The following is a 27,332-nucleotide window of genomic DNA, read 5'->3' as shown; positions in this document are numbered from 1 at the left end:
ATTAGTTCTAGTGTTACCTGGTATATAATGTGTACTTCTGATTTTACGTGGTAAGAAAATATTTTAGGTCTTAAAAAACTTTGGATAGTAAGTAAGAAAGTTTTTACCTTTTTCAGTTTTCTTTCTGCTTATGATAACAAAAATCTGTTTGATGCTTGTCTCTCTTTAACAGTCTTTTATTTTGTCCATTTTTTTCATAGCCTTCAGCAACTTCTTACTAAAATTTCAATAATAGATTTATCATTTCTTTTATTTTCAACTTATCTCTTAAAAGAAATAACAAATGATATTAACTTTCAATTTATGCCAGAGATTACATCTCCTTTTAAAATAAATTTAAAGAAAATACACTGTTTAAAATATGTTAAGTAAATGATAATGTATCGATGACTAGGATTTGGTACAAATTCTGATGATGACAGACAAATGATAAAGGGTAGAAAACACTGCTGTTTAAAATTTTAAGTTTCTTGTAAGTTTTTCCCACTATAAATATGGTTGCAGTGAGCATTTGTATAGCTAATAGGCTAATTATCTTTTTTTGTATAAAAGATAATTATAGACAATATCGTTTGTGTAAAGTAGTAGACCAGAACAAGTGTGTTTGGAGCTCCTTGTTTTTTTTTGTGTATTTTCATATAATCTTAAATCCAGAGATTATACTGTGAATGAGAGTCCCTCTATTCCCCTATTCTAGTTATAGAATAGTTTTTCCCCTAACTCAGCTAATTTTCTCTTCTTCAGACTTGACATGTTCATTTCTTACCCCTTTAATAAGTTCATTCACAAGTACCTAGTTTTACAACCTTTACAACCCGAATATTCAATCCAATAGTTATTCTGAAACTGTGAAGTCATCTATATTATTATCATCATTATAATTTGGTGATAGTTTGATCTTTTAAAGAAAGTGATCCCAAAGAAAAATTATCATTGATATTAATGATACTTTTTTCCTGTAGCTTACCCAGTTTTGACAAAGAAGAGCTCGATTGGATGGACAAAACCCTCATAAGAAGCCAAAAAAAGAAGAAAATCTCAAGCAGTAAAAATGATGTTCATGGCTTGAATATTGGTCAATCAAAGAGTGAGGTGTTGGATCAGCCGTGATGCCTGAATCCACAATAATGAGAACTCTAAACAATAAAGAAATGCTTAAGCATGAGCATGTGTTTTCTGTTGATGTAAGTATTCATCCAGATTTTAAAACATTCTACCTCTAACTAGAAAGTAGTGGCAGTGAAAAGTCATTAACATCCACCTGAGGGAAGCTTGACAAAGTCATCGACTTTTTAGCATCAAGAACTGATAATTCTTTTAAAGAACTTGAACTTTTCTGATGGCATGTTAAGGATTTACTTTTATTTAAAAGAGTTACATGAATTAGAGAAATGGTGTCTTTGATGCTTTTGGCTTACAGATGACATCTACTATATATGTAAAAGTTCTTGGTACTTTTGTATTTATAAGAATGCCTTGTGTTAATTTTATATGCATTATTATAAGTCATTATAATTCATAATGAAATAAAATTTTTAAAGATTTGGATAATTTTTACTAGTTTTTTAATAGTATTTTTGTGAATTTTCTATCATTGTTACTAACAGCAACGTCTTAGTAAGCAGGATTTTTTTTTTGTAAAGTTTGATATTTAGCAGGGGAAAAATGTCATAATTGTAATCATGTTTTACTTTTGTTGTAGCCGGAAAGTGAGATTTCAACCACAGCAGATGATTACACTTCGGAGGTACGACTAACATATCCCAATTAAAAATGTCATAGATAAAATTTATATTTTTTGAAATTATTGATTGTTTGTACTTTATTACTTATAAATTTATATGCTTCTGTATATATTTAATATAATTTAAGGTAACATAATATAATATAAATGGATTGAATCACTGAAAATTATATTTTACTGCTGTATCTTTTTCCAGTGGTTAGCTAAAGTCTTAACTGTTTGAATTGCTTTATCCTTAATTATATAGCAGCCCTATTTTGGTTTTTAGGAAAGTGAGTCTGCATTTCTAGGATCCATGACCATTTTAAGATAGCCATTTAGCACAGTAAAAATTTTATAATTATTATGATTTTATAGTAATGCTTTTTACAAATGTTTGAATACTAGTGTGTGTATATATATGTATGTGTGTATATATATATATATATATATATATATATATATATATATATATATATATATATATAAATGTTTATTGGAATTAATGTTGCTGTAGTGTTGTGCATGTGCATGTGTGTTACTGGGCATTGAACTCAGGGCCTTGTACATGCTAGGAAAGCACTTTGTCACCAAGCTACATTCCCAGCCCTTTTTCAGTTTTATTTTAAGATAGATTCTCACTAAGTTGCCCAGGCTATCTTTGAACTTGTGATCCTCCTGTCTCAGCTTCCTGAGAAGATGGGATCAACGGTGTGCATCACCATGCCTGACAATGATGATTTTTATTTTAGGTGATAAACTATAGAATAGGCATTGGTCTCTTAAGAAATACCTGCCTTCTTTATATGTCTGCAATAAGTATCACTTTGTTATCTTATTCTTTTTAGATATGATTGTCATTTCTTTGCTCCCAAGTTTAGAGTACATGGAAAATTATTCTTTACTCTGAATGTTTAAGCAACTTAGCATATTTCATAAGTCTGAATTTATTGTAGACTTCTAATAGAAAAACTATGTTCTTTTTTTAAGAGGGAGAGAGAGAGAATGAATATGAATCTTTTTTGTAGATGCACACAACACGATGCCTTTATTTTATTATTATTTTTTAATGTGGTGCTGAGAATCGAACCCAGGTCCTGCCCATGCTAGGCAAGAACTCTACCGCTGAGCCACAATCCCAGCTCAAAAAACTATGTTCTTAAATTAACATATTACAGTTTTTATTTTTGTTGTTTGAGTGTGGGTGTGTGTTTGTTACTGGGGATTGAACCCAGGGGCGCTCTACCACTGAGCTACATTCCCAGCTGTTTTTATTTGAAACTGACTTGCTAAGTTGCTCAGGCTAGCCTTGTACTTGCAAACCAGAATTATCTCAACTTTATCCATGGTGTGGTTCTCTGAGGACCTGCCTCTGAACATCACCCAAGAAAATGCTCCAGCAGAGTAAAGTCTTGAAAGTCATTCACAATGACATTGTTAAAATTTGCCTTGAGCTTTTTTCTGAGCTGGCACAAAATAAAGAAAACTACAGGGAAAAAAATGTCAGAGGCATTCTCTTAAACTCTCTAAAACCTAGAAGCTCTGAGGACTCCCAATAACTACTGATGCCTTTCTGAGCTGCTTGACTATCATACCTCCCAGTCTGGAGGTGAGATCACTTTTCTGTCAAAAATGTCTGTTGCCTGAAGGAGATTCAGGTCTCATCACTGATGAGAGCAAAGATCAGATAGCAACTCTGCTTTTGTGAAGTGGAGAAACAGGGCTTTCAGTTTGTATATTGATGAGTATTGTATGCTGTAGCTTGGGGAATTTGGTGGGAAGGCCTGCAACTAACTAAAGATGAGGATGAGAAGAATGAAATGGAGGAGAGTGAGGTGAAGTTTGAGAACTCTTCTGCAAACTTATGAAAAAAATCTTAGAAAAGAAGTTGAGAATCTTAGTAATGAAGGTTGTGACAATCCTCCAGTAGGCTGTCTTCAACCTGCTGCATTGTGACTAGCACTCAGGGCTGAACAGTGAACTCAGAGCAGATCATAACAGTCCAGGCACTTCAAGACAACTCTACAATGGGCAACATGATGGCTAGAAAGTACTTGGAGATAGATCCTAACCAACTCATTGTGGGGCATTATAAATATGTTTAAACTGAATCAGAGGAGAACTAACTGAATATTTGCCATAGAGGTATTAGACATAACTATTATACTGGATAAATAATTTATGTAATACTGATAACATGATATTTGACATGATCTTTGATGATATTTACAAATATTCATTTTATTACACTGTTACTTCAAAATAGAAATTTTAGTGTGTACTAAAGTTAGAATGTGTCATTTCTGAGTCATGAAAAACTAATTGAAATTTAGAAGTATTATAATTTGAAAATTATCACAAGTGACTTTATATCTAGAAGTAGTATTCTACATTCTTGTGGTTTTTCACCAATTACAATAATGTGTTAACAAAACTTGTTTTTTTGCCTTCCCTTTAGCTTTATTTCTCAGAGATTATTCTTAGAATAAAAGTAGAGGAATCAAACTGATTTTTTAAAAGTCTCTTAGGTAGGACCCTGTCCCCCTTTTATTTGGCAGTTGTGGGTATTGGGCCTTGCACATGCTAGACAGATGCTCTACAACTGGGCTACATCTTCAGTCCTAGGATTTTTACTTTTTAATGTGTCATGGCTCATACAGACTTAATCCTAACTCTAGACATTCTGACTAGTCTGTCCTACATATTTCAATGTTAACAATTTTATTCTCCTGGGTTCTATTAACATAGAATTGTGAAGGCTTAAGATATGGGCAGGAATGAAGTTGGTTTTTGTACTCTTAGTGGTAAAAAGGAAATTAAATGATTAATTGATAAGAAATTAATTTCCCACTCCTTAAACCCTATATACATATTCTATCATCCTCCTTTCTCTTACTACAAAATATCTGTTCTACAGACAAGTGGTGATATGTTAAAGAAAGCCCCCACATCTGTCTGGATTGGCATGACTAGCAGTAGTACTATCCCCAGAGGAAAGTTTTTAGGGGAGTGTTCTTTACCTCTTTATTTCTCTTGGCTTGCTTACTAGCCTTTAATAAAATTTATACCAGTAAATGGTTTTATTTGAAAATAAATAAGGCTTAATTTTAAAAATATATTTAGCTAATTTTAAGGAAGCATTTTGTAAAAGAAGATCTAGTAACTTGAAGCTTTTAGTTATCTTTCTGGAGACTAAATAGGAACTGCACTTAGAACTTCAGTTAACTTAAATGAAAGTGTCTTTTGCATTGTAAGAACTTAGATGTTTGAGGAATGATTGACATTTGATATGCCTCTTTGATACTTCAGTTAAATATAATTACCATATTTGTTTTGCTATTAAGGCATTTTCCCTAGATGTAAAAGATACACAGTTAGTAAAAATATTATTGTTAGGTAAATAAAATTTGGTCTATCATAATATATCAGGAAATTGTTTTTATACAGGTAAATGATTGCTGTAATGCGGTGAAAACAGGAAAGCCTACCAATTTATTAATGGTACAGTATATAAAACTACTCATGATACTAATATTTTTTATTATTTAAAACCATTTGACTTACTAACCAAGCTTTCTCCTGTATGTAATTCTTTCTGTATGTGATTTATAGAAGTTACTAGATCTTCTTTATTGCTTAACAAAACAAAGTTACCTCATTTTCATTATAACATGGAATTGGAACAAAATTTGCAGATATGCTGTTTAGGGGTAATATCACATTAATAGCAAACCAGATTGCCATAGAAGTGAACTTCAAAGTGAAGAGTGCTGTTTTAAAGTGGATTTTGCTATGGAATTAAATATTCGAATTCCTCTCTCAGGAGTGTTGCTAGTACTGAATTATTAAAAATATTGGATTGATTTAGGAAGAAGAATTTGGTGTCGTTGATTCTTATTCTGAACAAGGCGCACACTATTGTGAGACTCGCCTAGAGTTGATAGAAAACAAATTATTTGGGAAACCTGAACATGAGCCCGAAGAACTGAGCAGAGAACTGAAAGAAATGAGGGCCACCTATGGGACTAAAGAATTGCATCAGGTACATTTACCTTCTGTGGCCTTTGTTTGCTACTCACAAAAACAAAAACAGGAAATTTTTTTTAAAAAAATTTATTTTTTTTAGGTGAACACAATATCTTTATTTTACATTTATGTGGTGCTGAGAATAGAACCCAGTGCCTTACGCATGCTAGGCGAGTGCACTACCACTTGAGCCACATCCCCAGCCCTCCAGGAAATTTTAATGATAGTTTACTTATGTAATGAGAATTACAGGTGTTAACTTAAGATTATCTCATTCACGAGAATAATGGGGTTCTTGCACATAGTATTAAGAATCCCATTTTACACCTAGAATTCAACTAATAGGGGTAACATGTATGTTACTTTGTTTATTTAACTTAATAAGATAGAGTAAAATAACTTTAGTAATTTCAGGACAGATGTTTTTCTAATGAGCCTGAAAGAAAATTATGGTATAAATCATATTTTTTTAAAAATGATGACAAACCCATTAAGAATGTTAGCAAGTCCCTGTAAATATTATCTGCAGTTAGAGTGACATCTCTTGTAGTAAGTAATCAGTTATGAATCAAGATGAAAATGGGATATTAATGAGGATGACAGAATAGATTTCAGTTTTATCCTTTCCAAAAACAAGTTGGTGGTGTTGCCTGGTAACAGATTGGGGGAGCTCCCCAATATAAAGGCATTTGCTTCTAGAATTAGATATATAGAAAAGCCAGAACAAGTGAAATTTTTTTGCATGTGCACATTAATTTCTTTCAGATTGATTTGGAAGTAAAACAAATTTCTTAAAGCTCATAGCTTTCAAATGTGGGAGATAGCATACAAATTGTAAGAATTCCACTAATGTGTTTTGAATCTCATATTTTTTAAAAAGTTGCTTGTAACAATGATAATCAGTTTTATGTAAAATATAAGCCTAGAATGTAATTATTTTCACTGATTTCATTTAGTTACAAGAATTTGAAGCAGCACTTAAACAAAGAGATAGTATTATCACACAGCTCACCGCCAATTTACAACAGGCAAGAAGGGAAAGGGACAAAACGGTGAGAGAATTTTTAGAGTTGACAAAGCAAAGTCAAAAATTGCAGATTCAATTCCAACAAGTAAGTATTACAAGTAGAACAAGACTTACTCGATTTTTATAACGAATTTTTAAATTTTTTCACTTTCTAGAACAAATCTGTTATAAAGCCATTTGCTTATTCGTACTGGAAAAACTAGTGAATAAGTGTTATGTTAATCAAGAATTTAATTTATACTTCTTGGGTAGTTTCTTGCTGTTGTTTTCTTTGTACTTCTTCCCTGTCTCTATTTAAAAATTCTACAAAGTCTTATCAGGTGTATTTTTGCAAAAATTTAACCTGCAGTTACACCCTACTTTTTCCAACCCTGGTATGGTTTTATGTTAATTAGGTTCTCAATTATAACTAGACTGACAACTGGATATATTCCATTTATCTTTAGTTGGAACTATAATCTAATTGCATTAAACAAAAGGGAGGAATTTAAGGTAAGAATACAGGCTTGTTTATAGAACTTAAGGGCAGAAATACAATCAGAACTCTGAGAGAAATTGGAACTAGAGTTTGAAAAGTCATCAAGAATCCAGGAAGAACTTTCAGTCCACATTTTTCTCTGCCTGTCTGCCTGTCTTATTTTTCCTATTTTCTCAGCTTTATAATGTGAAATGTAAATTCTTTGGCTCATTACCCAAAGTGCACATGACCTATCAGCATGTTGACAGCATGGAAACATGTTGACTGAGATCATAAGCCTATGAAGTGAGCATAGTTTCCAGAGAACCCCTGTGGGCTGAGGGTACAATAAAGTGTCACTTCAAAATTTAATATTTTGAGGTTTCTTTCTATTTTCAAGTTACAGGCTAGTGAAACTCTATGAAACAGCACTCACAGTAACACAGCTGCAGATTTACTGCAAGCCAAACAACAGATTCTCATTCATCAACAACAGCTTGAAGAACAAGACCATCTATTAGAAGATGATCAAAAAAAGAAAGAAGACTTCAAAATGCAAATTGATTTCTTACAGGAGAAAATTAAAGTATATGAAATGGTATGTGTATCTTAAGGAAGTCAACCTACTTGTAGCAGCTTTGTAATTAACTTTAAAGTTTTTAATGGAGGTGTTTATCTTTTTTTATGCATATGCACCCAAAATTTCATAATTGAGACAAACTCTTTGAGTATATAAAATAATATATTTCAAAAACATTGAGAATTTCGTAGTAATAGTTTTAAAGATGATACTACTCATTACTCTGCTCCTTAAAAGTGATCTGCCTATGTTAAACTAAAGTCTCAGGAGAATCTATTTTTATAACTAGGATTTTTATCCTTTTTCCTACAACTAAGTGTATTTCTTCTTATTTTAGCCATGATTAAAAAATTCTGAAAAAGAAATTTTGTAAATTTAAACTAGAAAAAAATGTGGTTGATTCTTTTTATTCACTTGAGTTATATTCCAGTTTGGGGGAACTATTTAGTCAATAAGTACTCCTGGTAGGAAATGTATCACATGGATTGTAATCTTTAATCTTAAAAGCAATTCATGCTAGCAGATTCCATTTTTTTGTTTGTTTTTTTGAGAAGTTGAAGTTTAGATGTGATTTTCCTGAAGCTGCCCCATTAACAGGTACCAGAGTTGAAATTCTGAGCTCCTTGCACTACACTGCACTCTGATCCTTGCCATCTCTGTCCTCTTTTTTGCTCTGTGAGAGCTGAAACAAGGCAGTGTGATCATTGTGTTTGAATGTAGCTGAACATCATTTTACAGTAACTCAAATTTCTTGCCATCACTCTGTGTGTGTCTACAAATGTCTATGAAAGCACCATTGATATGGATTTGTGGGTTTCAAATAAATTTGAGCAAGTAGGCAAATACAGAATCTGGGAATAATGAAGATGGAGAATACATATAATACAGCATATTTTATAAACTTAGAAGATTCTACAGGAAGTTGAGAAATTACCAAGAAAAAAAATATTTTTTGGATAACAAAAGCATTAACTAGCACTTATTAAGTACTTACTCTATAACAGGCAGTATTCAAAGCCTCTTACACATATTAATGCATTGAATCATCACTACAACCCCATGAGTTAAGGGTACCTTTATCATTTACAAATGATGGTACCAAGATAATGCAAGATGAAGGAAATAATCCAGGTGCAGAAGTGATGTATTGATAGAGCCAGATTTCAAAGCTCAGCTATCTGACTCCAGAGACTCCTCTTTGATAAATAGGAAATGTACAAATTAAAATTATGAGAAGGGTATGCTTTTCAACTAAGGTAATTTAAAGATTATGCAAGTGTTTACAGAATACCTATTCTGTAGTAACCCTTGCAAAAAATATATGACGGACCTTAAGATGTCCCCTTTCTTCACTGAACCCATGGAGAGGTGCGGCATGTACACAAGTTACCACAAAATAAAAAGTAAGTGCAGGTAACAAGTGTTATGAATGTTTTGACGAGGTCTGATTTATGAGGAAAAGAATCAGGGTAGACATCAGCAGGGAGGTAATATTTGAGATAGATCTATAAATTGGAATAATGTGTTATTTATATTTTGTTTACCCATAAATTGGTATAATATATAGAACATAATATATGGAACAGCTATTCAATACCTATTTGGTAATCAAGAGAATTGTTTATAAATTCATGACAAATAGAGATGGGCAGGATATTCTTTGCGGGGTGTGGAGTGGGCATAAAGACCCAGGCTGAAATGTTGAAAATGTATAGGGAGCAAAAAGTAATTTACTTAGAAAGCAATAGGCTTTGGAAGTGTCTTTCTGGAGGGTAAGAGTAGAAAGACAATCGAGGCCTAAGTTGAAAGTGTCCGGATCTAGAATTTTATTATTTCTCATTGTCACTAGGCGGTATAATTTCAGATTATCTAAAATTTATGTAATTCATTTTAGTAATGAAAATAAACTGTTTATTTGAATGTTAGCAATAATACTTTTATTGTTCTTATTATTATATTTTAATTTCTCAGTTTTCAAAAAATTTAATCCCTTTGAGAAGTAGTTCTGTCAGAGCAGCTGAAGTAACTATATTGATAGCAAAGGCTCATTATCCTAATCCTCCAAACCTCCTGTGTTATAGTAATCACAAACAGGAAGTATATTATTCCCCACTCTTTCAGGTGTAGTTCTAAAAATAGAGGTTTCCTTGACTGAAGGGCTCTCAGTTTTGTAACATAGAACAAGTGATTTAAAATCATGTAATTTGAAAAAAGCTAAACAAAGAAAACTGTGAATTTGTGGTGTTTAATAGTTGAATGAAGAATTATGGTTATCATATTAGGTGTTGGACAGTGTTGAATTTAGTTATTTTCTTTTATGAGGAGTGTTCCTTTCATCTTATAGAAAATCAGGAAATAAAATTATAACAGATTTTTTTTATCAATGTTAACATTTTTCAAAACTAGTTATTATTTAACAGTTTAGCTAAAATTGACCATCATGAACTGATTTTACTTTTTAAAATTTTTTTTTAGTTGTAGATGGACACGATATCTTTTTGTATTCATTTATTTTTATGTGGTGCTGAGAATTGAACCCAGTGCCTCATGTGTGTGAGGCAAACACTCTACTTCTGAGACCCAGCCCCAGTCCTGATTTTACATTTTATATAGGTTCCAAATGATTTATAAATTTCTTTCTAGTAAAAATAAAATACCTTAATTGTTTTATTTTAACCTCAAACACATTCTGGGAGATAGAGAAAATTTATCTTTATTGTACAGATAGAAATACCAGGATTAATAGATTACACTAATTTACTAATGTTGCATTCTAATGTAGAAATTAAGAAGGCTCAGCACTTGGTAATAACATATGATGTAATTGGAAAAGGAATATGTGACACTAAGACAACAGCTCATAGTCTCACTCAAGAGGCTGCACAAGATAACCTTGGTTTATGTAGTGCAAAATTTGGCCTTTATTTGTTAGGCTCAGAAGTCATATATTTTTTTTTCTTGAGCTATATCAGAGGTGAATTAGTTCAAGAGGTGAATGTTTAAGTCTAAATATAAGACTGTGACTTTACAATGAGAAATAATTATCACAAACTTCAGATTTTAAGCTCATTGGATTTTATATTCTTTCTATGGACAGATGAATTTTAAAAGCCAGGTAATAATTTAAAAAGTTGTTTATTAAGTATTAGATGAAAGGGTGTTAGATGAATCAGATGTTCAGTGGCATGAGGTTGAGATAAACTGTTACATCCATCTCAGAGTAGTAATGTTCATGTCTGTAGACTAAACTTCTTAAATGCTCCTTGCTGTAACTCCCAACATTGTTTTCTGCATTCAGTATGGTTTTTCTAGAGGGATCAGACTTCTCAAAGGTTGACGGTGCTTTGGTCTTTTTCCAAGAACTATACTCAATTGATCAATGCCTACATTTTCTTAGTACATTCATTCAAGGCACCTAGAAGTCCTGTTTGGCAAGGACTCATGTCCCCTTAAGATAACTTTACTTCCTTACCTATATTTTCACCAGTTATATGGATTTCACTTATTTCCCTGGCTTTGGGACTACAGCTCTTAACTGTTTAATGAATATGTGTTAATATGTCTTGTCTTAGCCTAATCTCCAGTTCCAAAATTGAGTCCCCAGATAGGAACTGGGGAAAATTATCTGATTGTCTTTTATCTTTCTGTTTGAACTGTGGGTCTAAGCCCAAGTTGGTATGCTGTAAATATACAGTAGTGATCTTAGGTGTCACTTGATGTTCAGTCACTTAAGCATTGCATATCCCTAAATTTCTGATTCACTTAAAACCCCAGGAATGAAGTTAAGGAAGACTTAAAGGAATCCACTTTAGTTCTTGTTGTTGTTATCATTTTATAGCACTTGTCCATGAAATACCTTCAAATCACTAGAATCCAGGGGAGGACCGGTATTTATTTATTTTTTGTTTCTTCTGAGAATCCAGGGGAGGACCGGTTTTTATATTTTTGTGTCTTCTGAGAGTGTCTAGATAGTATGTAGTACTATAACTAGCCATCAGAAATACTTATATTTAGAATATTGACCAGTTAATAAGAAAAATGAAAATGTGATAGTTTATATAGATATTTTAGTCAGACTGGTTTTTGTTTTGTTTTGCTTTTTTTGCTGGTGCGAGCGATCAAACCCAAGGCCTCACACATGCTAGGCAAATTAGATTTCATTTTGAAATTTAAATATTTAATCACAGCACAATGTAAGAGAAATTTCTTCCCAAGAAGGGTAAAATTGTTATATTGTTTGCTCATATGTACTGTCAGGTAGAAAAGTCCTAGGTCTCCTTGTACTGGGAAAAACAGGGGGGGGGGCAGGCCCAACAGTTGCTTTTTATAGAATTTTATAAAAAGGAGACACCCATAAGAAGTTGCCAGAACCTAAAAATTTTATTCTTATATTTTCCTTTTCTTTTCTTTCTAAAGAAACAAGATGAAGTAGAAAAGTCAAATAAAAAAGAATTTCAAAAAAAAGGAGGCAATCATCCCGGCATTAAATATAAGAATAATTGAAGAAGAAAAAAAGAATCTTGAACTAAAGGATCAAGTCACAGCCACTGAAAAATTAATGAGAGAAGTACAAGAACAAATTGCAAGTATGAAATTAGAGCTGGCTAATTCTAAGCAAAAAGAAAGACAATATTCTGAAGAAATAAAACAATTAATGGGTACAGTTGAAGACCTTCAGAAAAGACATCATTACACAGATAGCCAGTTTGAATCTGATGTGGTACAGAGAATGGTGGAACAAGAAATTCAGAAAAGATTAGAACATCTCCAAGCAGAGATGGATAAAATGTATGGGCAACAGATAGTACAGATGAAACAAGAGTTAATAAAGCAACACATGTCACAGATAGAGGAACTTAAAGCACAACATAAGGAAGAAATTGAGAGTGTTTTAAAATCACATTTAAATATTACAATTAATAAAGATCAAATAAAGTTAATGAACGTGGCAATAAATGAACTGAATATGAAATTACAAGATACTAATGCGCAAAAGGAAAAACTCCAAGAAGAACTAGGAATAGTTTCAGCAGAAAAATCTACTCTGCAGAGACAACTTGATGACCTTTTTGAAGAATTGAACTTTTTAAGGGACCAAATTCAGAGAGCTAGAATGATAATAGCTGAACAAGAAAGTCAACTGAATGAAGCACGTAAGTCCCTTAGTACAGTGGAAGCTTTAAAAACTGAGATTGTTCTGGCATCTGAATCTAGGAAAGAACTAGAGTTAAAACATGAAGCAAAAGTTACAAATTACAAGATAAAACTTGAAATGTTTGAAAAAGAAAAAAATGCTGTATTAGACAGAATGGCTCAATCACAAGAAGCTGAATTAGAGAGGCTGAGAACACAGCTCCTATTTAGTCATGAAGAAGAACTTTCAAAACTAAAAGATGATTTAGAAGTTGAACATCGAATAAATATTGAAAAACTTGAAGATAGCTTAGGCATTCACTATAAACAGCAGATAGATGGCTTACAAAATTTAATGAGTCAAAAGATGGAAACAATGGAATTTGAAAAAGATAATTTGATAACTAAGCAGAATCAGTTGGTTTTGGAAATTTCAAAACTAAAAGATTTACAGAAGTCCATCATGGATTCAAAATCAGAAGAAATGACCCTTCAGATGCATGAACTCCAAGAGGAAATCGAAATATTAAGACAAGAAAAAAAAGAAAAAGGTACGCTTGAACAAGAAGTTCAGGAATTACAACTTAAAATTGAATTATTGGAGAAACAAATAAAGGAAAAAGAGAATGACCTTAAAGAAAAGTTTTGACAACTTGAAGCAGAAAATAACATTCTTAAAAATGAGAAAAAAGCTTTTGAGGACATGTTGAAAATTTATGTTCCTGCTGAACAAGAAGAAAAATTGATTTTCATTGACTCCAGCAAGTCCATATCCAAAGATTGCAGCTGGCAAAAAGAAATGGAAATGCTTACAAAAGAGAATGAGGCCCTCAAGCAACAGTGTATTCAGCTAAATGAAGAAATTGAAAAGCAAAGAAGTACATTTTCATTTGCTGAAAAAAATTTTGAAGTTAACTATCAAGAGTTACAGGAAGAGTATACTTGCCTTCTCAAGGTAAAAGATGATTTAGAAGACAGCAAAAACAAACAAGAATTAGAGTATAAAAGTAAACTTAAAGCACTTAATGAAGAGCTTCATTTACAAAGAATAAATCCAGCTACAATCAAAGTGAAAAGTGCCATGCTTGATACTGACAAAGCTTTTGTCGCAGAGCCATTAGAAATCTGTGAAGTTGTTGAGAAAGATACAACAGAACTTATGGAAAAACTTGAGGTAACCAAGCAAAAAAAGGTAGAATTGTCAGAGAAACCGTCTGATCTCTCTGAACAATTAAAACAGAAACATGGTGAGGTTAATTTTCTCAGTGAAGAAGTCAAATATTTAAAGCAAGAAAAAGAGAAAATTCTATTGAGATGTCAAGAGCTAGAACTTCTAATTAACCATCATAGAGCAGAAAATATAAACATGTGTGATGTTCATTTAAGTTCTTTACAAGATGGAATAGTAACTATTATAAACAAGGATTCTCAAGGATCATTATCTAATGTAGGTGAAGATTTTGGAGAAGAATCAAAAACAGTAGTGGAAGAGAAAATTTCTTTTCAAAATGTGGCTATTAGAAGAGAAAGCAAGCAAGAACAGTTATTTTCACCATCAGTAACAAATGAGTCCTCACCTGGGACAGATCAATCAAGTGAAAACGATAAACTCCATCAGGAACTTTATGTACTTAAATCAGAACAGGTATGTTTACTTATTTACATATGGTATAGCACAGTGAAAATGTACATTTCATGCTAAAAAGAGTTTTCACCTTCTTAAAACAAATTTATAAAAGAAAATGAAAGTGAATCATGTAATTCCCATTTGGATCTATCATTTATCATTTAATTTTCCTATTTTTTTCTTAAACTGTTTTTCTTTTAGCTAATCTATTATATATTCTGCTCAGGAAATAAAGCAATATTTTCTTTGTAAAGACAATAGTTTAAATAATATTGTTTAGAATCTCAACTTTACAAAAGTTATTGATTTTATAACAGTATTTTGTTGCAATTTCAAAGACTTTTAGAGTTTTTATTTCATACTGGTCTTTTTCAATTGTAAACAAACAATTGTAAACAAACTCTTGAGTGTTTTAGAACCTTATGCAGTTGTTCAATAGTTATAAATTCTTTTTCCTTTGTGCAAGAAAAACACAGCCTAGAGTTTTTTGAGTCTTATACCTGAGGAGGAAAAAAAATAGTATTAATTCTCTGTACAGCTAAAGAAATAAAACACATAAAATAATAGGTTACTTCCTTTTATGTCAGCTATTCATATTAGAAATAACAGAAAAGTCTGATGTGTATCTTCAGTATGATAATGCTAAATAAACTTTTTATAATTAAAAACATCTTTTAGCTGTAGATGGACATTTTACCTTTATTTTATTTATTTATAATATGGTGCTGAGGAGTTAACCCCGTGCTTCACACATGCTAGTCAAGCTCTCTACCACTGAGCCAAAACTGTAGCCTGCTAAATAAACTTATGTGTTTCTAAAACTTAGGTAATAAATATCTTTTGCAGATATAAGAGTTTAGTGTTGAAAGAGAGAAGAAGTTAAGGAGTATATATTTCAGTGAGGAAGACAGGTAATAAATGAGAAAATAAGACAGAAATATTGTTAACAGTCTATGAAGAAATAAAACAGGGTATTGTGATAAAATAAAACAGGGAAGCTCACAAAAGAAACTGAGAATGATGGGTGGAGGTGGGTGGTGGTCTGGAGCTTGGAGGAATTAACACTTGAACTGAGATTCGAATGAGAGGGAAGAGGCTGCATTATGGAAATTAGGGCAGTAGTACCATGAGTAAATTTGAGGAACCGAATTGAAGGCCTATGTAGTTGAGTTTGAGAAGAGTTTGAAGAAGGAAGAAACTCAATCATAGGGAGCCTTATAGACTTTGTAAGTTTAGATTTTTATCCCTAAGTACAATAGGAAGTCATCGGAAAGTTTTCTCTTTTTATTTCTAATGACATGTTCATGTTGATGATCTTATCAAATGTGGTCATACTTTATGTTTTTAATAACTTGAATAGACCCAAGAAATTCAAATTGCTTAACTACTATTGCTATGTTAAATATTGCAAATTGTTTTTAAAACTATAAATGGTGGTAATTACTCCTAAAAAATGTCAGACATAATTTAAATTTTATTAAAAAGCATTATTTGAAGAAGACCTGAATTTGAAGCACATTTGTCAAATTGTTGAAATTTTCTTAATAGGAATTTTGTTTCTGTATTGAAGATACTTGCAATGGTATTTAGATACTCTCTCCTTGAAATTAACTAAACAAAGTGAAGAAAAGCAAGTCTGTAAATTGCTCCCATTTATCATTACTAAAATAAACCCCATCATTGATACAGAGGGGGGAGTAAGGTATGTACGCAGGTGGAGGGAAGCTCACAGAAGAAATTGAGCGGTGACTTACATAGTGATACTGTTTACTTGTCTGAAATACTGCAGAGGCAACAAAATACTCCTACTCTCAGTATTAAACTTAGTAATTAGAGCAGATATATCTCACTGAAACCAAAATAAATGTGGCTGTTAAGAATTTTTAACTGGCCAGCTGCAGTGGCAAATGCCTATAATCCCAGCTGAGGGAGGCTGAGGCAGGAGGCTAGTGAGTTCAAAGCCATCCTCAGCAACATTGAGGCAGTAAGCAACTCAGTGAGACCCTCTCTCTAAATAAAATACAAAATAAGGATGAGATGTGGTTCAGTGGTCGAGTGCCCTGAGTTCAATCCCCAGTACCAAAAAAGAAAAAAGAAAAAGAAAAAAATAATTTTTTAACTGAAAAGAAAGAAATGAATAGTTTTGGAGTATAATTCCAGATTATCAAAGAGTCTTTTCAACATTGGGGTGCAAGAAATAAGGAGTGGCAGGAACATTATAGATATTGGCTAGTTATTGATGCTGAGAGAAGCCATAAATTCAAGTGTGTGTGTTTAAAATTGGAGGTAATTATTGGTATTGGAAGAGATACTGAGCTTAGAAACATCTACTGGAGCTTAGAAACCTCAAGAGGAACCATAATATCAGTTCTGTGAGTGAAGACACACTACTATATAGGCTATATAGACAGCTACTATATCCCTAGTACCTAGAATAATGTTTTGCACATGATCAGCAGTTAATAATGTTTTACGAATGGATGAATGAGGGGTGAATAAGGGAAATAAACAAAGCCGCTTTTTCAAGAATCAGCTGTGAATCAGGATAGGCCTTCATGTTAGAATGAAAATCAGAATAGCTTTTGTCGCTTGCTATTTAGCATTGTTCTATAAGCCCTAACCATTCCAAAGATAAAAAGATACATGGCATAAATAAAAGTAGATAATTCACAGGTGTAATTAAGAAATTGAGAAAAATAATCTAAGCAAATAAACCTAAAAACCTAATGTAAAATAAATGTCAAAATTAGCCAAAAATATGTAAGACCAATATAAATAAAATTAGAATACTTTAATGAAAAATATTTGAATAAATGAAAAGTCTCATTTCTGAGTGGGCAATTTTTTATATTATAGAATTTCAGTTATCTCTAGATTTATCCAACTTAAAAAGTTACAGAAATTTGACTTAATTGGTTTATTGTTCATCTGGAAGAGTAAATGCACAAGGAGAGACATGAATATTTTCTTAAAAAAGTAGAACGTATGTAACATGATATGTAAAAAATAATTTTTAGGTTTAAATATTATCAATTTAATAAATGAGATATTGAAATGAGTTAAGTATTCAACAGCATAGAAAAGTGTCAAGAATATCTACATTCAAAGGAAGTAGAAGGAAGGAAATGAAGAGCAAAAATAAGAGAACTTGTAATAAACAAGTGGGAAAATTTTTCAAGAACTTTGGAGGTTTATTATTTGAAAAGATTATTTACAGGTATTAGATCTCCGAAAATATGACCAAGAAGGGAAAAACACATAAGCAAAATCAAGAATGAAATAAGGACATAAGTTCAGGTACCACAAGAAATTTTAAAAGTCATAAATAATGCTACAAATAATCTCTGCCAATAGATTTGAAAATATAAGCAAACTCTAGATGGTGTTCTGGAAGAATATAAACTACCAGAACTAATGCAAATAGAAATGAATAAGTTCAAATAACCATTAAATAGAAATGAATAAGTCAGTAATCATTAAAGAGTTGAAGTAGTGGTCAGAAGTTTTCCCTTTTGCCTCATCTCAAACCAAAATGCTAGACTTAAGACCATTTTACAAGTGATTCTTATTAACTCTCCAAGAACAAAAGTGTAATTGTCCACTAAAGTAGGATTAGAGAGAGAATGGAAGAAGAAAGGAAAGAAGAAAAACTGAAGAAAGAAAAACCACCCAGTTCACCTTAGAAGGCCAATATTAATATGAAGTCCTGATAGGAATTGTAAAGAAAATAAAATTGTAGAGTAATCTAACTTGTAAGTGTAGTTGCAGAAATTCCAAATAAAATATTAGCAAGTTATACCAAGAGTGGACAAACAGTTAAACATTTGAAAAAAAAATCTGTGACTGTAATCTCCACATTTTTATGTAGCAAGACAAAATCCATTATTATTTTAGTGCATATCAGAAAAAAATACATAAAAAATTTGACAACCCATTTATAAGTTTAAAAAAAAGCTTTAGGAAATCAGGAATAGCAGGGAAATTTTCTAGTCATGATGCTGATTTTCATCAAAATGTTGACAGATTATATTTCTGATGGTGAAATTTAGAAGCATTTCCATTAGAATCAAGTATAGGACTAGGATACATACCCATTGTCAACATTACTATTGCAACATGGTTTTGTAGTTCTTAGTGAATGCTTCTCCAGTTCTTGCAATATGACAAGAATAGAAAATGAGAAAAAATATGAACAGATCAGGCAAAACTTTAAACCCAAGATAATAAGATGTTTTGAGTTTTTGTTAAGAAAATTATAAAATATTGGAGGACACAAAGACCTCACTGTGTGCTAATACATATCATATCCATAATGGAAAGATACAAAGAAAAATATCAGTTCTCTCCTAATTAATAGTTCTAGTCAAAATTACTATAAGGTTTCTTAATGAATGTGGAATACTGATTCAAAAATTGATATAGAAGAGTAGATAGCCAAGAATACTCAAGACAATGTTAAAAAGTATGCATTTGTTATCAAAACTTATTACAAAATCATTATAAACAATATGGTTTAATGCCAGGATGGTTAAGTAGATCAGTAGAAAATAATGAAAAGCCCAGAACAGATCTGTATCTTGTAAAAATTTAGCAAGAAGGCCCTACAAATCAATGAATCACTTAGTGAATCTCTACTACATTCCAGGCACTGTTCAAGTCATTCATAATTTAACAGTGAATAAAAATGGTCAAGGAAGAATAAAGTTTACTTTTTAGGGTTTAAATGAACATTAGAAAATACAGACAAATATTTCTGGTGGTCTTAAGTGCTATGAATATAATTACAGTATGATAAGAAGAATAAGAACTCCCTAAGTGTAGGGCTTTTTTTGCATAGGGTAGGTCAAGGAAGACTACTTTGGTGAGATGATATTTGAGCAGAGACAGAGGAAATCAAAAAATAAACCAAAATAGCAGAATAAGCTTAGAGCATTCAAAATTGTTTGGGAGGAAAAAAAAACAAAATTGTTTTGAGCACAATTGACTTTTGATACTAGAGGTTAGAAGTTAGGGAATTAGATCATTGTCGCTTTAGGGAAAAAAATCAGGTTGGTTAAAAATGTACACATAAGAAGAAAATAGAATCTTAAGATAGGGAAAACTTTTAATAAAGACAAAGCATGGGAAAGATTTAAAATTTTATTGTATCTTTTAAAAACAATAATGTAAAACAGATTTGAGGACTGGGACTAGATATTTGCCATGAATGTAAGTTGCAAACAAAAGCTATCAAGAATATAGAAAGAACAATTAATGTAACAAAGGTCCAAAACAAAATAATAATGGGCAAAAGATGTGAAAGACATGTGCCTGAATAGGAAATCAAAGTATCTAATAAACATGAAAATATTCTTTCAACCTTACTATTCAGTGTAAAAATAAAATAACATTTTATACCCATTAGGTTGGTGAAGTTAGTCTGATATAAAGAATGGTGAGGATGTGAGTATATAAGTACTCAACCTTCTGGTAGCATTGTAAATTAGTACTGTTATATAAAAATAATTTGATCAAATCTAGCACAGTTAAAAATGCACTATCTGTGACCTAGCAGTTATATTTCTAAGTAGTTCTCAAAGTGGGGTTCCTGACCAGAAGCACAGCATTACTTGGTAACGGGTTAGAATTCAAAGCTCTTTGACCTCTCCTGAATCAGAAACTGTGGGGATGGGGTTAGGTTCCTAAAGTAACCTGTTTTAATAAGCATTCCAAGTGATTCTGATGCATGTTACATTTGAGAACCACTAATTAGAAAGAAATTAGCACATTTATCCAAAAATTAGGAATAAACCAATTTATCTCCTGAAAGGAAATGGACAAATTTTGGTATAGTCATAATACCACAGTTAAAATGAATTAACCTGTTGCCTACATGCTGTTAATTTTTTGTTTGTTTGTGGTACTGGACATTAAACCCCCCGTTACCTACATGGAATAATACCAGAGACATATTGAATGAGAAAATAAATTTGTAAAATTAATATCGTTTGTGTAAGTCCATAAAAATACAAAATATACAGTGCATTGAGAATGCAAAATGTATTGTAATGAGAACTGATAATGTAAGAATTGGACTGGATTTGTACCAAACTATGATTATGGTTGCCTGTGAGAAAGGAGAGATGAGAACATAGAAGTTTATGGGGAGTACAGGGAATGAAAAAAATAGAGAAAATGTTATAGTACTTGTTAATTTGGGTTTTGAGTTTATTGCTTGCATTTTTCCATATTTAAAATAGTATTTTAAATCCAGACATGGTGGTGAATGCCTGTAATTCCAGCTATTTGGGAGGCTAAGGCAGAGGAGGGTTCTAAGTTCAAGACCAACCTTGGCAACTTGTTGAGACCTTGCCTCAAAAAGGGCTGGGGTTGGGATTGTGGGTCAGTGGCAGAGCATTTGTCTCACATATGTGAAGCACTGGGTTCAATCCTCAGTACCACATAAAAATGAAAATATTGAAAAAAAAGGGGGGGCTCGAAATGTAGCTCACAGGTAGAGAGCACCCCTGGGTTTAATTCCCAGTGCCATGAAAATAAAATATTATTTGAAAATAAAAATGAAAAATAAGGAAGAGCCAAGACAACATGAGAGAAATTGGTATGAAAATTTGTTCTCCTGGTCTCTTTGGCTAACTACTCTTACACAGCTGTAGCCGATCCATTGCTGTTAGTCCTCTTAGGGTTTTTAATTGGACCCTGCATCTTTAACTGTTTATTTAATAAGATATATAAAACAAAAAATACATTCTGTAAAACTGATGGTCCTCCATACTCACTACAGTAGCTGTAAACCAATGATGATTAATTAATGATTTGATTAGTTCCATAAAACCAGTGGGGAATGTTATAGGCCAGGCTATATAAGCAATGACCAAACAGACTTCATTTTACCCTGAGACTCCATATTACGTAAGAAGAGCTTCTCCCATAGGAAAGCCCCATCACTGTACCACATTACTAATTCCCTAGCATAGCCTACTTGCAATACAGAATAGCAATTCTTACACAGTGTAAAATTGTTCTCTTTGATTCCCACTTTCCTTGGGCAGTGTACCTTTCTGTGGAATAATTGATTAGATGTTAGTAACCATTCTTTAATTTGAATTCAACTAGGGTCACTTTGATCCATTTCTCTTTTGATTATGATTATGAAAAAATCCCAGGAGAAATGAATGAGATGAAAATTTGATTAAGACATTGCATTGTTTCACTAATGGCTTTATTCAGCTTCTGTACTACTTCTTGCTTGCTTGCTTGCTGGTTGCCAAGTCAATCTGGATGTGGTTTTCACCTTTAAATATCCTAAAATGTTGAGGCTCTAGGCTGTTTCCTGCAGAGACAACTTTTTCCTGTAGGGAGCAGTCCCGGACAGTCAGAATAAAGACTCTCCAATATGGACAAATCATAAGCTATACCAAATATCAGAATTTGCTCTAAAATTGAGGTAATGATAGTACTGTCCTTGAAAAAAGAAGTAGCTCAGTATAACTGAATGAAGAATGAAGAAAAAATGTCATTGATTCTCTTATGAAGTTTTAAACTATAATTTATTTCTCCTCTTGTTTTAGTATATGCAAAAGCAAATTATTTTATAGTAAATTATTTTAAATTTTTCTAATATATATTCACTTTCAGAATAATTTAAGGCTACAGATGGAAGCTCAGTGCATATGCCTTTCACTGGTTTATTCAGCTCACGTGGATCAGGTTCGTGAATATATGGAAAATGATAAAGATAAAGCTCTTTGCAATCTTAAAAAGGAGCTTATTTCTACTCAAGAGGAAAAGATCAAGGAACTTCAGAAAATACACCAGTTAGAACTACAGAATGTAAAAACACAAGAAACAGGTAAATAGTTTCTGACTTATAATTACCATGAAGCATCACTTAGAGTCCACCATTTCATAATTCTGTCCTTAGAACTCACAGGGGAAGGTGACATGTGTATCTAAGCCCTAGTCTTATTTGTTCATATAATCATTGGATATTCATTCAAGTGCTAGAGAAAACTAAAATTACTGAGTCATTTTCCCATAGGAAATTATAATCCATTGGGAAAGCATATATAAATACACTGAAAATTTCTGAAATGTAAAGAATGGAGGGAGAAAAAAAGAGTCTTGTCTTTCCTGGGGAGATGAGTAGGATGAGGGTATGGTTAGGAGTAATTGGGTTGGAAATTTGGGGAAGGCTATGGAGTCTTAAGCATTGAGCTTTATCTAAGATTGCATCCATTTGGGAGAACTGGGAGTTCAGGTTGTGTTAGCTAGATAAAACTGGAGAGATTGAAAGGAGCTTGATCAGGAAAGGTTTTATGTACTCTAATGAAACATGTTTATGTTTTATGCTATTGGTGATAAGACCTACAGCAGGATTTTAAATAGTGGGAGTAACAATAAGATTTTTATTTTAAGTTGATACCATTAGGATCTGTTGGAAGGGATGAAATTATTGATGGGAAGACCAGCCAGATTGAATTGAGTATGATAGAAAGTTAAGTTCAACACTTAGAGTTAGGTTCTAGTTTGTCATTAATGTTAGCAGAAATTAAGAATGATACCCAAGTTTCTAGCTTAAGAAACTAGAGTATGGTTCTAGTCATAGAAAGAAACCAATTTGTGAAAAAATAATAATTCAGTTTTAAATATATTGAGTTAAGAATAGAATACTTATTGACTTTGAAAAAATATATAGGAGTTAGTTGAAAATAGAAGTCTGAAACCTGGGAGAAAAATTTAATTATGAGGTAAAGATTTATAATCAGCATGAATGTCAAGGACAAGAGGTCAAAGACAAGAATGAGTTATCAGGGGAAACTAGAGAGTGAGTTAAAAGACCAAGATGGCATAATGGGAAGTAACAATGTTAAGGGACCATACAATGAACCATAAACAATTAGTCACAGTTAATGTTTTTCTTTCATGATTATTTGGCCAGTTAACTAGACTTCTTGTGTTCAAGGTATCTCTAGGCCTTCACTTTTGCTTTTAGGAATGAGTTTTATTATTGGAATTGCTTTGGTGAACAGAATAGAATTTCAAGCATATCAGATAATACCATGCTTTTTCACTTCAGGAGTTCTTTGAATATAGTAATATTTTAAGTTTGTATTTTTTTAAATTGATATCTTCTTGAGGTAGTCTGTCCACTATTTCCCAAATTGCATGTTAACTAATGGCTCATTTAAATGGCAAAAAAGTTAGTTTAGTGATTAATTATCAGCATTTTTAAGAAATCAAAATAAAAGAGGAAAGTGAAAGGTGTTAACTACTCTCCTCTGGTCCCTTTTCAACACTTCTTTTGTTTCATGTTTCTGAATTGTTTTAAAGATATAAAATTGTTGAATTTAGAGATACTATACCATAAGGATAGGAGAAATGATCTTGAATCACACTGTTTTCTTGTTTTCATCAGTCAGAATGAGTCAAATTAAAACCTGAGTTTCACTCCAAACATTTTTCAAAGAATAAATATTTTTATACATTGAAATAAAATGATTGTTATTTCACTGAGAAGTTTGTATTGAAATGTGTATTGTCTTCTCTTCCTGTTATCTTCTCTGAAAGATACCAAAAAAATTAAACAACTTGAAGAACAAATTCAAGAATTAGAAAACTTCATATGCTTTTTGCACAAACAATTGAAAGAAACTGAAGAAAATCATAGGGCAGAAATTTATTCTCTACAGGAGAAGCTTCAAGCCATTAGTGAGACCACGGTGGACCCAAGGTATCTATTTACTTAAAACTTCATTCAGCAGTATTTGTAGCTTAGTAACAATGATAGTATCATCTGGAATGGTTATTTTAAGAATAAAATATAACTTTAACAAAGAGATAGGATGTAACATTTTTAAGAAATAAGAGCAGGAGATAATTCTGTATCTTTGAAATGTGTGAAATAAATGTTGGTATAAACCAAAGACATTTTATTATAGGAATTTTACTTATACTTTTATAAAGATGTTATTATTAATCTATTTTCTGAATTAAAATAAGTCAGGTAGTAGACATTTACTTGTTTATTATATGCCTAGGCTTTGATATGTTGATGTGGTGAATACTTAAATAGTCTAAGTATGATCATTCCACTATGACTTGAATATACTCCATTTGATTGTCTAATGCTCAAATTCATCATCTCCAAATAGAACCCTGATCTATGAGAAGAGAAGAAATGATCTTCAATTACCACTATGTATGTTTTCTTGGATCAGGATCTTCTAAAATTTGCTCCTTCTGTAGCCATATTCATCCATCATAACTCCATTCTGTCATAACTTTCTGCCGTTCTATGAAAAAATCTTGGGTTTTTTTAACCTTCAAAGTACATCAAAACTGTGCCACTCCTTACTGCTCCACTGGTCCCTGTTATTGTTTTGTGTTTCACCTGGATTACACAACTTCTGTTTACAGTCTATTCTCTATATAGTCAACACAAGTGCCAGAACCTTTGCTTTTATAATTTCAGTTACATCATGTTACTCTAATCCTCTTCTGCTCTTTACAGTCTCACTAGTCCTGAGGACCATGACATCTTTGACTTCCATTTCCTACTGACTTTCTTATCACTTACTGTTCTCAAACCATATAATCCCATGGGGTTGGGGTTGGAGCTCAGCAGTAAAGTGCTGGCCTGGCTTGTGTGAGGTCCTGGGTTTGATTCTCAGCACCACATATAAATAAATAAAGTAAAGGTCCATTGACAACTAAAAACAATTTTAAAAGATTAAAAAAAAAAAACCTCATACATCCCCCACTGTGATCCTCAAATATATCACATATCAGTATGCTTCTGCTTTAGGGATTCATTGGCTTTTTCTTCTACCTAGAATGATTATTCTCCAGGTATTTGTATGCCCACACCCTCATCTCCTTTGGATCTTTACTTAGATGTCATGTTCTTACATAAATTAAAATCGTCCCCAAATAGTCTGTGTCTTACTTTTCTACTTCATTTTTTCTTAAAATTATTTGTTTTATATGTACACATACATTATAATCATTGTGTGTGTGCATATATATGTGTATATAAATAATGTATGTATGTAATTTATATATACAAATATATATAAATTTAGAGGAAGTATTTTTTATTTTGTTTGTTTTTGATTAAGGAATTTAAGCCTTTTTAAAAAAAATTTTTATTAGTTGTTATTTTATTTATTTATTTATTTACATGCAGTGCTAAGAATTGAACCCAGTGCCTTATACACACTAGGCAAGTACTTTACCACTGAGCCACAACCCCACCCTAGGAATTTAAGCTTATCTTTGTCTATTTAAGTCACTGATGTATTCTAAATCCACATGATTTCTAAATACTAATCTTACCTTATTGTTATAAGAATAGACATTTTAAGAAAACATTGTTACAATGTAGTGAATGCTTATATAACAATACAGAATTCAGACATACATACCAAAAGATATGTGGGTAGATAAAATTAAAATCAAACTGATTGTAAGTTAAAATTAAACTAACTGTAAGTTAAGAACCTTCTCTTTCCTGTTGTCACACTGCATTTCCAATATAAGCAATCATTGTTACTTTTGATATGTATTCTTTCAGACATTTTCCTATTTATATAGACATATATGTTAAAACAGGCTTTTAAGGCAAGTGAGAATTTACAAGCTATTTTAACTCAGTAATATATCTTAGATATATCTTTATATATATATATACATACATACATACATACATACATGCACACACACATATTTTTATATATTTATATATTTTTTTGTATCAGGGATTGAATTCAGGGGCTCTTTACCACCAAGCCACATCCTCACCCCTCTTCTTTTATTTCAGAACTACTGTTTTTGTTTAAAATAACTCATGTTCAGATCTACCACATACCAGTTGGGTAATGTTAGACAAATCAAATTTAATGAACTATTATTTCTATATATGTAGTTTTAATAACTAATTATTTTTTTAGTTCTAACAATTTTTTTCTTCTAACCAGTTATCTAAGACAGTAGGATGCATTTTGACATATCATGCATAAATGAAGTATAACTTCTCATTCTTTGGTTGTGCATGATGTAGAATATGTGATGTAATCATATATGTACCTGGGGTAATAATATCTGATTTATTCTACTATTCTTTCTTCCCTCATAACCCTCCCCTCCCCTCATTGCCAAAATATGTTTATTCTTCCCTACCCCCCCCAACCCATTGTGAATTAGTATCTGCATAACAGACAAAATATTCAGTCTTTGGTTCTTTGGGATTGGCTTATTTAGCTTAGCATGATATTCTCCAGGTCCATCCATTTGCCACCAAATGCCATAATTTCATTCTTCTTTAAGGCTGAGTAATACTCCATTGGGAAGATATATATCACACTTTCTTTATCCATTCATCTGTTGAAGGACACCTGGGTTGGTTCCGTAGTTTAGCTATTGTGAATTTAGCTGCTATAAACATGATGTGGCTGCATCACTGTATTATGCTGATTTAAAGCCCTTTGAGTATAAACCTAAGAGTGGGATAACTGGGTCAAATGGTGGTTCCATTCCACGTTTTCTTAGGAATCTCCATGCTGCTTTCTATAGTAGTTGCATCAATTTGCAGTCCCACCAGCAATGTATGAGTGTACCTTTACCCCCACATGCTTGCCAACATTTATTGTTGCATATTTTTTCTTTTTCTTTTTTTGTGGTGCTTAGAATTGAACTAGGGCCTTGGTCATGTGAGGCAAGCAGTCTACCAAATGAGCTATGTCCCTAGGCCTGTTGCTCGTA

The 27,332-nt window shown here is 32.1% G+C and overlaps 1 protein-coding gene across 1 annotated transcript in view; it reads left to right on the top strand.

The window, feature by feature from the left end:
* The window catches only part of LOC143640992 (A-kinase anchor protein 9-like), a 59,994-nt gene that overhangs the window by 19,258 nt on the left and 13,404 nt on the right, over window positions 1-27,332 (top strand). Inside the window, 12 exon segments of the mRNA XM_077108463.1 lie at window positions 963-1,018; window positions 1,020-1,090; window positions 1,093-1,184; window positions 1,703-1,747; window positions 5,171-5,224; window positions 5,592-5,765; window positions 6,706-6,861; window positions 7,634-7,831; window positions 12,230-12,271; window positions 12,273-14,591; window positions 22,209-22,422; window positions 24,126-24,303. Of these exon segments, the coding sequence (XP_076964578.1) occupies window positions 963-1,018; window positions 1,020-1,090; window positions 1,093-1,184; window positions 1,703-1,747; window positions 5,171-5,224; window positions 5,592-5,765; window positions 6,706-6,861; window positions 7,634-7,831; window positions 12,230-12,271; window positions 12,273-14,591; window positions 22,209-22,422; window positions 24,126-24,303 (3,599 nt within the window).

The sequence above is a fragment of the Callospermophilus lateralis genome, unplaced genomic scaffold, assembly GCF_048772815.1.
Source record: "Callospermophilus lateralis isolate mCalLat2 unplaced genomic scaffold, mCalLat2.hap1 Scaffold_82, whole genome shotgun sequence".
In the NCBI taxonomy this organism is placed as follows: domain Eukaryota; kingdom Metazoa; phylum Chordata; class Mammalia; order Rodentia; family Sciuridae; genus Callospermophilus; species Callospermophilus lateralis.
Note: the sequence above shows the minus strand (reverse complement) of the source record. Positions and strands in the feature narration are given on the sequence as shown.